General features: G+C 43.0%; 3 protein-coding genes across 3 annotated transcripts; all 3 read right to left on the reverse strand.

The window, feature by feature from the left end:
* Nucleotides 1–1447: 1447 nt before the first annotated feature.
* Nucleotides 1448–2974, reverse strand: LOC310784372 (uncharacterized protein; the record flags this gene model as incomplete). The annotated part of the gene is made up of 2 exons (XM_083645382.1): nucleotides 1448–2274; nucleotides 2941–2974. The coding sequence occupies 2 exons, from the start codon at nucleotides 2972–2974 to the stop codon at nucleotides 1448–1450; spliced, it is 861 nt and encodes a 286-aa protein (XP_083501508.1).
* A 3118-nt stretch (nucleotides 2975–6092) lies between these two features.
* LOC310784373 (uncharacterized protein) lies at nucleotides 6093–7676 on the reverse strand (the record flags this gene model as incomplete). Its single annotated transcript, XM_083645383.1, has 2 exons — nucleotides 6093–7030; nucleotides 7643–7676. The coding sequence occupies 2 exons, from the start codon at nucleotides 7674–7676 to the stop codon at nucleotides 6093–6095; spliced, it is 972 nt and encodes a 323-aa protein (XP_083501509.1).
* Nucleotides 7677–9933: 2257 nt separating this feature from the next.
* Nucleotides 9934–12559, reverse strand: LOC310783585 (uncharacterized protein). Its single transcript, XM_083644477.1, has one exon. It carries the CDS (start codon nucleotides 12407–12409, stop codon nucleotides 11282–11284), a length of 1128 nt encoding a protein of 375 aa, XP_083500603.1. The 5' UTR covers nucleotides 12410–12559; the 3' UTR covers nucleotides 9934–11281.
* Nucleotides 12560–13030: the final 471 nt, after the last annotated feature.

A 13030-nucleotide genomic window follows, 5' to 3' on the forward strand; every position in this document is an offset into this window, starting at 1 on the left:
AATGACCCCTATTCATTTCCTGTGTTATTTCATTTTATCATTTAATATTACAGGTATTCATTAATTCTTGTTTTGGATTACCACAAATCATTATTTTTTATTTAGCTTTTCTTACTTTATGGACAAACACCATTTTTGTATTTCTACACAAATGGGTCAACAATTACCCATATATTCACTTTTTTTTTATCCTTTATTTATCCAGGAAGGTTGAGTCCTGCTCTTCCAGGGAGTCCTGGTCAACTATGGAATTTGACAGGAACTTCTATGTTCAAACATTATGTGGCGTACACTTATCTTTCACAAGATATCAAATATTTTCTTTGGTAAAACAATTTTAAAATAAGACATGCATCAGATGTGCAAAACCAGTCGTGTTGAGTTGTGAAATGTGTGGCAGGTGAATAGTTGTCCGCAGTAAACATTACATTACATTACATTACATTACATTACTTCATTTGGCAGATGCTTTTATCCAAAGCGACTTACAACATCACATTTTGTCAACAGTAGAGAAATCAACTATGCAACACAATCTATGACAGCTACCACTCTTTGAAGGAATAGAGTATCACTTGTAGAAAGTAGTTTGAGAAGGAATAAGTAACATTAGTTGGATTTTTTTTTCTTTTTTTGAGAAGAGTGAGAAAGATGTTAGTTCAAGAAGGGCCCAGGTGGCGCCTGAAAAGGTGTGTTGTTAGTCTTTGCCAAAAGATGGGCAGTGATTGGGCCGTCCTGATCGAAGGGGGGAGCTCGTTCCACCATTGTGGCGCCAGGGACGAGAAGAGTCGCGATCGGGATGAGCGACTTTTGAGCTCACGTAGCGGTGGAGGAGTGAGGTGACCTGCAAAGGTGGAGGAGCGGAGGGAGTGGTGTGAGGTTTAGAACCTGACCATAGATTGTAGATCTGTCTGGAGCTGTCTGGTGTATTGCCCTGTAGGCCAAAACCAGTGTGTTGAATTTGATGAGTGCCGAGATGGGGAGTCAGTGAAGGCCCGGGAGAGGGGAGTGACATGAGAGAATTTAGGTTGGTTGAACACCAGACGGGCTGCAGCGTTCTGAACGAGCTGTAGCCTTTAGCAGTCGGACGGCAGAGGCAGGTAGGCCGGCCAGAAGAACGTTGTAGTAGTCCAGGCGGGAGATGACGAGTGACTGGACCAGGAGTTGTGTTGCTTCCCTCGTGAGAAACGGACAGATTTTGCGGATGTTGTAGTACCGGGAAGAACCTACAGGAGCGGGCGCTCGCTGCGATGCAGGCCGAGCTGGACAACTGGTTGTTCCTACAACTACTATCAAAAGTTTCTATTCCTTTTAACCCATGTTGTGCATCAAAGGGTTAACAGTACAAATGTAGGTATACAGACAGATGCTATTAGCATGAAACTTTAGGAATGTTCTGCTCACTGGAGCTATAAAAGCAGCTTAGGACAACGTAAAAAGAAACATGTTAAGACATCAAAAATCCTGCTTTTTGTAAAGCATCGTCAACCTTTGAAACCAGGTCAAAGTCCCAGAGCCTCTTGTCGACATACAGCTGCTCTTTAGTGAGGTCCCCCTGTAAAAGTGCTCTGACATGCACCATCCTACACAGAGTAGGGTCCACAGTGACTGGCCACGCCCGTGTTGTCGACCTCAGGACACTGTGGACCGACGTCTGCTCTACCTCTCTAGGGTTGATGATCAGCTTGGAAGGGTTGAAGACATCGTTTTCAGGTTCTCTGTATATGTGCTCCAGGATGTTTATCCCCGGGATCCTTTGCCACTGCGACAGCTTGAATCTGCCACTGTCATCAAACTGGGTTTTGGGGAAGATATGATTCATGACGACAAAAACGGCAGCTCTCGGGTGCCTCTCTTCCAGATGTTCCATCATTAGCTGCAGATTGGCGTGTTTGTAAGGCATGATGATTTCGTCGATGTCATTCAGCAGCAAATACTTAGACCGGTACATGTTTCTGTAGATGCATTCGTTCAGCGTGGCAATCTGCCCATAGTAATGGAGATCCCCTGGATCTTCTAGGATATAGCAGCCTTTGGACGGGGTGAGGAAGCGGTCGATGGGCCACTGAACTATCTCCAGTATGCCCTCGTCCCTGTAGTTCAGCAGCACACGCTCCAGCTGTGGGCCACAGCTGGTGTTGTAGATCACCACTCTCTGCACACCCAGTAGCTTGTACATCTCCATGCTTTGGACAAACTGAAGCACATTGTTGTAGCCTCCAAAGAGGCTAGAGACGCATACAGTGAAGGTGTAAGGGAACGATGCCGTGCTCTCTTTGTTTCAAATGGGGAGGAACCTCTGCCGCTGGTTTTCCAAGATGTCAGCGTGTGTTGAGATAGTGACATGCGTGGCGTTCCTCAGAGGCTGACTCCTGCACAGCACGTCTGTGGTCGCAAAGGGGAAGTCAAAATGATCACTGTGTATATCAATATCTGCCACATATCCTTTGGAGCAGCTATGACGACAACAGAAAATGCAGTAAAGTGGTTGGAGTTGATCTCTCTCCACGATGCCAATGATCCGAGTCATGCCATCAAACCTGTGGTCTTTTTAGGCAGAAACCATCAAATGATTGGTGTTTATAATTGGTGTTATGGTTTGCTCGCTTAAAAGTCCTGAGCATGGTGTTATGGAGGTGTCTAGAGATGGCCATGTAATGTATATGAATGAAGCAGCGGTAAGTGTCAGTACAACAAATGTCCATTTCCACTTCTTCATTAGAATCCACCTCAAGTAATTCAACACCTATGTAATCATGGGGGAAGGGGGGTTGGGGAATTAGATTCCAGTATGTGATGTCACCAATTCCATTAACTCTAATTATGAAACACCTTCAATTAATCTCTGAGAGATGTTTTAAGACATATGTTATTATGTTGAAGCACTTTCTAACTAAACTGGATATAATAAATCGAGACAGCATTACACATAAATCTCACGTGAATACATCAGAGCCTGAGTGCTCTCAGCCATTCTCAACAATAATTAGCCATGTCATTACATGTATATTGTCCACAGTTGTTACGCCTATACAACAGAATCAGCAATGCTATAGTGAGTGACTGCTTCAATATTGTACTCGCCTTCATTGATCCTTATGTCCTGATGTATTTGCAGAGCAAAGAAGCAACGTCTTTGATTCAGATTCAGACAACTGCGGAAGTGAATAAGGACACCGATGTGGTCCGCTCACTGCTGTAGACCATTAGCTAATGTTATAAACCACATAAGGGGAAACATGGTTTGCCACCAGAGCGAGTACAGATACACAAACAGGAAACAGTAACATACAGTACAATAACAATAAAACAGTAAAAAGAGAGAGCTTCACAATGCAGAGCTAGCAGTGATCATTAAAGAATTTTACAGCAGCAGGAACAAAGGACCTTCTAAATCGCTCAGTAGAGCACCGAGGCATCAAAAGCCTATCACTAAACGAACTACGCAAAGCATCAAATACATTATACAAAGGATGGCCTTCAAAAGAAAGAATAGAGTTCAGTTTTCTCCTTGTTCTCTTGGCTATAGTGATCTCCAAGGAATCAGGGGGAAGGCCAATCCCTGAGCCAGCCTTTTTAATCATTTTGTTTATCCTAAAAGCTTTTGCACACCAAGTCCGTATTTTCGTCCGAAATTGACGCACGAAAAAAATAAATAATAGGACCTAATTTGTCTCAATCATCGTTGACACACCATTACGTCCGTCATTTAAGTTTTCGGACGAGGTTCGATTTTCTGCGTTTTTCGCATCAGTCAATCGATTTTTGTGAGCTGGGACCCGTCTGTGTTTTCAGATGACGGATTAAAAAACACGCATACGAAAACAATCGGACTGTGTGTGCAAAGACCTTTACTCTTGATTTAAGGACCAATATGGCAATGAAAAATCCTTAGAGTACAATTGTATGTGATTTTTTTTTAAATAACCCTTATGATGTGAGAAGCAGCTGGCCCCCCAGGTATTTTTACATTATCTAATCTGGCCCCCATTCAAAAAAGTGAGGACACCCCTGGTGTAAGTTATAGGCCTATCATAATCAGTAGTCTATTTGAAGAGGGATGTGAGATGATGCAATCCACCTTGAAATAAAAAAAAAGGTAAAAAAAAACATCCCCTTTGTAACACTGGCCCCTTTCATCCCTCTATATCACACAAATATATCATTTGATCAAGAAATCTGTGAAGCACTTATTATTGAAAAAGGCTGACACTAAACCGAGGAGGTTTTATGGATGCAAAAAATGAAAATGTATTTACATAACGCACTACAACGTGAAAACAAATCTGTGAAAGTTTCCCTCCTCAGACCATCATCAGTGCTGGGAAAACTACTTTCATATGTATTACTCATATTCACACCTTTCTTCATGTTCTATATGATCTTATTCTTATTATCTGATCCTTCTCTATATTATCTTATTCCTTCTCCTCGTCCTACTTCTTCGACTCCTATCACCAGTATAGCCTACTTTGACTCTACTTCCAACTATACAGTAAAATTGAGTCTTTTGAACTTACTGAATAGAAATTAACTAACAGAAAAACTCAGTTTCATAGAGGAAGTCGCATTAAGATTCTAGTAAAAACACCTTGATGCACAAGCTATGCAAACCCTTTCTAGTGCACAACATGAGCGAAAAATGACCCCTATTCATTTCCTGTTATTTCATTTTATCATTTAATATTACAGGTATTCATTCATTCTTTTTTTGGATTACCACAAATCATTATTTTTTATTTTGCTTTTCTTACTTTATGGACAAACATCGTTTTCGTATTTCTACACGAATGGGTCAAATATTACCCATATATTCACTTTTTTTTATCCTTTATTTATCCAGGAAGGTTGAGTCCTGCTCTTCCAGGGAGTCCTGGTCAACTATGGAATTTGACAGGAACTTCTATGTTCAAACATTATGTGGCGTACACTTATCTTTCACAAGATATCAAATATTTTCTTTGGTAAAACAATTGTAAAATAAGACATGCATCAGATGTGCAAAACCAGTCGTGTTGAGTTGTGAAATGTGTGGCAGGTGAATAGTTGTCCGCAGTAAACATTACATTACATTACATTACATTACTTCATTTGGCAGATGCTTTTATCCAAAGCGACTTACAACATCACATTTTGTCAACAGTAGAGAAATCAACTATGCAACACAATCTATGACAGCTACCACTCTTTGAAGGAATAGAGTATATCACTTGTAGAAAGTAGTTTGAGAAGGAATAAGTAACATTAGGTGGATTTTTGGATTTTTTTTCTTTTTATTTTTTTGAGAAGAAAGAGAAAGATGTTAGTTCAAGAAGGGCCCAGGTGGCTCCTGAAAAGGTGTGTTGATAGTCTTTGCCAAAAGATGGGCAGTGATTCGGCCGTCCTGATCGAAGGGGGGAGCTCGTTCCACCATTGTGGCGCCAGGGACGAGAAGAGTCGCGATCGGGATGAGCGACTTTTGAGCTCACGTAGCGGTGGAGGAGCGAGGTGACCTGCAAAGGTGGAGGAGCGGAGGGAGTGGTGTGAGGTTTAGAACCTGACCATAGATTGTAGATCTGTCTGGAGCTGTCTGGTGTACTGCCCTGTAGGCCAAAACCAGTGTGTTGAATTTGATGAGTGCTGAGATGGGGAGTTAGTGAAGGCCCGGGAGAGGGGAGTGACATGAGAGAATTTAGGTTGGTTGAACACCAGACGGGCTGCAGTGTTCTGAACGAGCTGTAGCCTGTAGCAGTCGGACGGCAGAGGCAGGTAGGCCGGCCAGAAGAACGTTGTAGTAGTCCAGGCGGGAGATGACGAGTGACTGGACCAGGAGTTGTGTTGCTTCCCTCGTGAGAAACGGACAGATTTTGCGGATGTTGTAGTACCGAGAAGAACCTACAGGAGCGGGCGCTCGCGATGCAGGCCGAGCTGGACAACTGGTTGTTCCTACAACTACTATCAAAAGTTTCTATTCCTTTTAATCCATGTTGTGCATCAAAGGGTTAACAGTACAAATGTAGGTATACAGACAGATGCTATTAGCATGAAACTTTAGGAATGTTCTGCTCACTGGAGCTATAAAAGCAGCTTAGGACAACGTAAAAAGAAACATGTTAAGACATCAAAAATCCTGCTTTTTGTAAAGCATCGTCAACCTTTGAAACCAGGTCAAAGTCCCAGAGCCTCTTGTCGACATACAGCTGCTCTTTAGTGAGGTTCCCCTGTAAAGGCGCTTTGACATGCACCATCCTACACAGAGTAGGGTCCACAGTGACTGGCCACGCCCGTGTTGTCGACCTCAGGACATGGTGGACCGACGTCTGCTCTACCTCTCTAGGGTTGATGATCAGCTTGGAAGGGTTGAAGACATCGTTTTCAGGTTCTCTGTATATGTGCTCCAGGATGTTTATCCCCGGGATGCTTTGCCACTGCGACAGCTTGAATCTGCCACTGTCATCAAACTGGGTTTTGGGGAAGATATGATTCATGACGACAAAAACGGCAGCTCTCGGGTGCCTCTCTTCCAGATGTTCCATCATTAGCTGCAGATTGGCGTGTTTGTAAGGCATGATGATTTCGTCGATGTCATTCAGCAGCAAATACTTAGACCGGTACATGTTTCTGTAGATGCATTCGTTCAGCGTGGCAATCTGCCCATAGTAATGGAGATCCCCTGGATCTACTAGGACATAGCAGCCTTTGGACGGGGTGAGGAAGCGGTCGATGGGCCACTGAACTATCTCCAGTATGCCCTCGTCCTTGTAGTTCAGCAGCACACGCTCCAGCTGTGGGCCACAGCTGGTGTTGTAGATCACCACTCTCTGCACACCCAGTAGCTTGTACATCTCCATGCTTTGGACAAACTGAAGCACATTGTTGTAGCCTCCAAAGAGGCTAGAGACGCATACAGTGAAGGTGTAAGGGAACGATGCCGTGCGCTCTTTGTTTCGAATGGGGAGGAACCTCTGGCGCTGGTTTTCCAAGATGTCAGCGTGTGTTGAGATAGTGACATGCGTGGCGTTCCTCAGAGGCTGACTCCTGCACAGCACGTCTGTGGACGCAAAGGGGAAGTCAAAATGATCACTGTGTATATCAATATCTGCCACATATCCTTTGGAGCAGCTATGACGACAACAGAAAATGCAGTAAAGTGGTTGGAGTTGATCTCTCTCCACGATGCCAATGATCCGAGTCATGCCATCAAACCTGTGGTCTTTGTAGGCAGAAACCATCAAATGATTGGTGTTTATAATTGGTGTTATGGTTTGCTCGCTTAAAAGTCCTGAGCATGGTGTTATGGAGGTGTCTAGAGATGGCCATGTAATGTATATGAATGAAGCAGCGGTAAGTGTCAGTACAACAAATATCCATTTCCACGTCTTCATTAGAATCCACCTCAGTACAACAAATATCCATTTCCACGTCTTCATTAGAATCCACCTCAAGTAATTCAACACCTATGTAATCATGGGATGAGGGGGGGGGGGGGGAGAAAAAAATAATTAGATTCCAGTGTGTGATGTCACCAATTCCATTAACTCTAATTATGAAACACCTTCAATTAATCTCTGCGAGATGTTTTAAGACATATGTTATTATGTTGAAGCACTTTCTAACTAAACTGGATATAATAAATCGAGACAGCATTACACATAAATCTCACGTGAATACATCAGAGCCTGAGTGCTCTCAGCCATTCTCAACAATAATTAGCCATGTCATCACATGTATATTGTCCACAGTTGTTACACCTATACAACAGAATCAGCAATGCTATAGTGAGTGACTGCTTCAATATTGTACTCGCCTTCATTGATCCTTACGTCCTGATGTATTTGCAGAGCAGAGAAGCAACGTCTTTGATTCAGATTCAGACAACTGCGGAAGTGAAACAGGACACCGATGTGGGCCGCTCACTGCTGCAGACCATTAGCTAATGTTATAAACCACTGATGACATCAGTCCCACTGATGACATCATCAGTGATGTCATAAACCACTGATGACATCAGTCCCACTGATGGCATCATCGGTGATGTCATAAACCACTGATGACATCAGTCCCACTGATGACATCATCAGTGATGTCATAAACCACGGTGACATGAGGGGAAACATGGTTTGCCACCAGAGCGAGTACAGATAGACAAACAGGAAACAGTAACATACAGTACAATAACAATAACACAGTAAAAAGAGAGAGCTTCACAATGCAGAGCTAGCAGTGATCATTAAAGAATTTTACAGCAGCAGGAGCAAAGGACCTTCTAAATCGCTCAGTAGAGCACCGAGGCATCAAAAGCCTATCACTAAACGAACTACGCAAAGCATCAAATACATTATACAAAGGATGGCCTTCAAAAGAAAGAATAGAGTTCAGTTTGCTCCTTGTTCTCCTGGCTATAGTGATCTCCAAGGAATCAGGGGGAAGGCCAATCACTGAGCCAGCCTTTTTAATCATTTTGTTTATCCTAAAAGCTTTTGCACACCAAGTCCGTATTTTCGTCCGAAATTGACGCACGAAAAAAAAGAGAATAGGACCTAATTTGTGTCAATCATCGTTGACACACCGAGTCCGACAATTACGTCCGTCATTTAAGTTTTCGGACGAGGTTCGATTTTCTGCGTTTTTCGCATGAGTCAATAGATTTTTGCGAGCTGAGACCCGTCTGTGTTTTCAGATGACGGATTAAAAAACACGCATACGAAAACAATCGGACTGTGTGTGCAAAGACCTTTACTCTTGATTTAAGGACTAATATGGCAATGAAAAATCCTTAGAGTACAATTGTATGTGATTAAAAAAAAAAAAAACCCATATGATGTGAGAAGCAGCTGGCCCCCCAGGTATTTTCACATTATCTAATCTGGCCCCCATTCAAAAAAGTGAGGACACCCCTGGTGTAAGTTATAGGCCTATCATAATCAGTAGTCGATTTGAAGAGGGATGTGAGATGATGCAATCCACCTTGAAATAAAAAAAAAGGTAAAAAAAACATCCCCTTTGTAACACTGGCCCCTTTCATCCCTCTTTATCACACAAATATATCATTTTTTCAAGAAATCTGTGAAGCACTTATTATTGAAAAAGGCTGACACTAAACCGAGGAGGTTTTATGGATGCAAAAAATGAAAATGTATTTACATAACGCACTACAACGTGAAAACAAATCTGTGAAAGTTTCCCTCCTCAGACCATCATCAGTGCTGGGAAAACTACTTTCATATGTATTACTCATATTCACACCTTTCTTCATGTTCTATATGATCTTATTCTTATTATCTGATCCTTCTTTATATTATCTTATTCCTTCTCCTCGTCCTACTTCTTCGACTCCTATCACCAGTATAGCCTACTTTGACTCTACTTCCAACTATACAGTAAAATCGAGTCTCTTGAACTTACTGAATAGAAATTAACTAACAGAAAAACTTAGTTTCATAGAGGAAGTCGCATTGTGGTGACCACAACATAGTCTGCTAGTGATCTAGCAGGCTTGGGACAGAAACCTCAAGTGCAGTCATGTGACTATGGTGGATTGAGCAGCTGGGGCTATTTAAGCTAATCAATGTCTCTTGTTCTTGAGTCTGTCTCCTAGCACAGGAGGCAACTAGACCACTCCACACAGCCTGCAGCTACTAGCTAGCTTATCACTCTGTTAGCTATAGCTACCAACGTGCTGTAACATGTACGTACATAGTTAGGGATCTGGAATAAATGATGCCAGCGACATGCTGGATCAGCTTTTACCTTCCTCATTTGTCATTCCTACAGCATTAAGATTCTAGTAAAAACACCTTGATGCACAAGCTATGCAAACCCTTTCTAGTGCACAACATGAGCGAAAAATGACCCCTATTCATTTCCTCTGTTATTTCATTTTATCATTTAATATTACAGGTATTCATTCATTCTTGTTTTGGATTACCACAAATCATTATTTTTTATTTTGCTTTTCTTACTTTATGGACAAACATCGTTTTCGTATTTCTACACGAATGGGTCAAAAATTACCCATATATTCACTTTTTTTTTATCCTTTATTTATCCAGGAAGGTTGAGTCCTGCTCTTCCAGGGAGTCCTGGTCAACTATGGAATTTGACAGGAACTTCTATGTTCAAACATTATGTGGCGTACACTTATCTTTCACAAGATATCAAATATTTTCTTTGGTAAAACAATTGTAAAATAAGACATGCATCAGATGTGCAAAACCAGTCGTGTTGAGTTGTGAAATGTGTGGCAGGTGAATAGTTGTCCGCAGTAAACATTACATTACATTACATTACATTACTTCATTTGGCAGATGCTTTTATCCAAAGCGACTTACAACATCACATTTTGTCAACAGTAGAGAAATCAACTATGCAACACAATCTATGACAGCTACCACTCTTTGAAGGAATAGAGTATCACTTGTAGAAAGTAATTTGAGAAGGAATAAGTAACATTAGTTGGATTTTTGGATTTTTTTTCTTTTTCTTTTTTTGAGAAGAGAGAGAAAGATGTTAGTTCAAGAAGGGCCCAGGTGGCTCCTGAAAAGGTGTGTTGATAGTCTTTGCCAAAAGATGGGCAGTGATTCGGCCGTCCTGATCGAAGGGGGGAGCTCGTTCCACCATTGTGGCGCCAGGGACGAGAAGAGTCGCGATCGGGATGAGCGACTTTTGAGCTCACGTAGCGGTGGAGGAGCGAGGTGACCTGCAAAGGTGGAGGAGCGGAGGGAGTGGTGTGAGGTTTAGAACCTGACCATAGATTGTAGATCTGTCTGGAGCTGTCTGGTGTACTGCCCTGTAGGCCAAAACCAGTGTGTTGAATTTGATGAGTGCCGAGATGGGGAGTCAGTGAAGACCCGGGAGAGGGGAGTGACATGAGAGAATTGAGGTTGGTTGAACACCAGACGGGCTGCAGTGTTCTGAACGAGCTGTAGCCTGTAGCAGTCGGACGGCAGAGGCAGGTAGGCCGGCCAGAAGAACGTTGTAGTAGTCCAGGCGGGAGATGACGAGTGACTGGACCAGGAGTTGTGTTGCTTCCCTCGTGAGAAACGGACAGATTTTGCGGATGTTGTAGTACCGAGGAGAACCTACAGGAGCGGGCGCTCGCTGCGATGCAGGCCGAGCTGGACAACTGGTTGTTCCTACAACTACTATCAAAAGTTTCTATTCCTTTTAACCCATGTTGTGCATCAAAGGGTTAACAGTACAAATGTAGGTATACAGACAGATGCTATTAGCATGAAACTTTAGGAATGTTCTGCTCACTGGAGCTATAAAAGCAGCTTAGGACAACGTAAAAAGAAACATGTTAAGACATCAAAAATCCTGCTTTTTGTAAAGCATCGTCAACCTTTGAAACCAGGTCAAAGTCCCAGAGCCTCTTGTCGACATACAGCTGCTCTTTAGTGAGGTCCCCCTGTAAAGGCGCTCTGACATGCACCATCCTACACAGAGTAGGGTCCACAGTGACTGGCCACGCCCATGTTGTCGACCTCAGGACATTGTGGACCGATGTCTGCTCTACCTCTCTAGGGTTGATGATCAGCTTGGAAGGGTTGTTGACATCGTACCTTCGGATTTCAGGTTCTCTGTATATGTGCTCCAGGATGTTTATCCCCGGGATGCTTTGCCACTGCGACAGCTTGAATCTGCCACTGTCGTCAAACTGGGTTTTGGGGAACATATGATTCATGACGACAAAAACGGAAGCTCTCGGGTGCCTCTCTTCCAGATGTTCCATCATTAGCTGCAGATTGGCGTGTTTGTAAGGCATGATGATTTCGTCGATGTCATTCAGCAGCAAATACTTAGACCGGTACATGTTTCTGTAGATGCATTCGTTCAGCGTGGCAATCTGCCCATAGTAATGGAGATCCCCTGGATCTTCTAGGATCTTCCAGCCTTTGGACGGGGTGAGGAAGCGGTCGATGGGCCACTGAACTATCTCCAGTATGCCCTCGTCCTTGTAGTTCAGCAGCACACGCTCCAGCTGTGGGCCACAGCTGGTGTTGTAGATCACCACTCTCTGCACACCCAGTAGCTTGTACATCTCCATGCTTTGGACAAACTGAAGCACATTGTTGTAGCCTCCAAAGAGGCTAGAGACGCATACAGTGAAGGTGTAAGGGAACGATGCCGTGCGCTCTTTGTTTCGAATGGGGAGGAACCTCTGGCGCTGGTTTTCCAAGATGTCAGCGTGTGTTGAGATAGTGACATGCGTTGCGTTCCTCAGAGGCTGACTCCTGCACAGCACGTCTGTGGTCGCAAAGGGGAAGTCAAAATGATCACTGTGTATATCAATATCTGCCACATATCCTTTGGAGCAGCTATGACGACAACAGAAAATGCAGTAAAGTGGTTGGAGTTGATCTCTCTCCACGATGCCAATGATCCGAGTCATGCCATCAAACCTGTGGTCTTTGTAGGCAGAAACCATCAAATGATTGGTGTTTATAATTGGTGTTATGGTTTGCTCGCTTAAAAGTCCTGAGCATGGTGTTATGGAGGTGTCTAGAGATGGCCATGTAATGTATATGAATGAAGCAGCGGTAAGTGTCAGTACAACAAATGTCCATTTCCACGTCTTCATTAGAATCCACCTCAAGTAATTCAACACCTATGTAATCATGGGGGAAGGGGGGGGGGAGAAAAAAGAATTAGATTCCAGTGTGTGATGTCACCAATTCCATTAACTCTAATTATGAAACACCTTCAATTAATCTCTGCGAGATTTTTTAAGACATATGTTATTATGTTGAAGCACTTTCTAACTAAACTGGATATAATGAATCGAGACAGCATTACACAAACATAAATCTCACGTGAATACATCAGAGCCTGAGTGCTCTCAGCCATTCTCAACAATAATTAGCCATGTCATCACATGTATATTGTCCACAGTTGTTACACCTATACAACAGAATCAGCAATGCTATATGAGAGTGACTGCTTCAATATTGTACTCGCCTTCATTGATCCTTACGTCCTGATGTGTTTGCAGAGCAGAGAAGCACGTCTTTGATTCAGATTCAGACAACAACTGCGGAAGTGAAACAGG

The sequence above is a fragment of the Poromitra crassiceps genome, assembly GCF_964638095.1.
Source record: "Poromitra crassiceps genome assembly, chromosome: 10".
Taxonomy (NCBI): Eukaryota; Metazoa; Chordata; class Actinopteri; order Beryciformes; family Melamphaidae; genus Poromitra; species Poromitra crassiceps.

What these genes read in the sequence shown, in the direction of transcription:
- LOC310783585 (XM_083644477.1), bottom strand. Translation starts at nt 12,409, where the DNA reads ATGGTTTCTGCCTACAAAGACCACAGGTTTGATGGCATGACTCGGATC.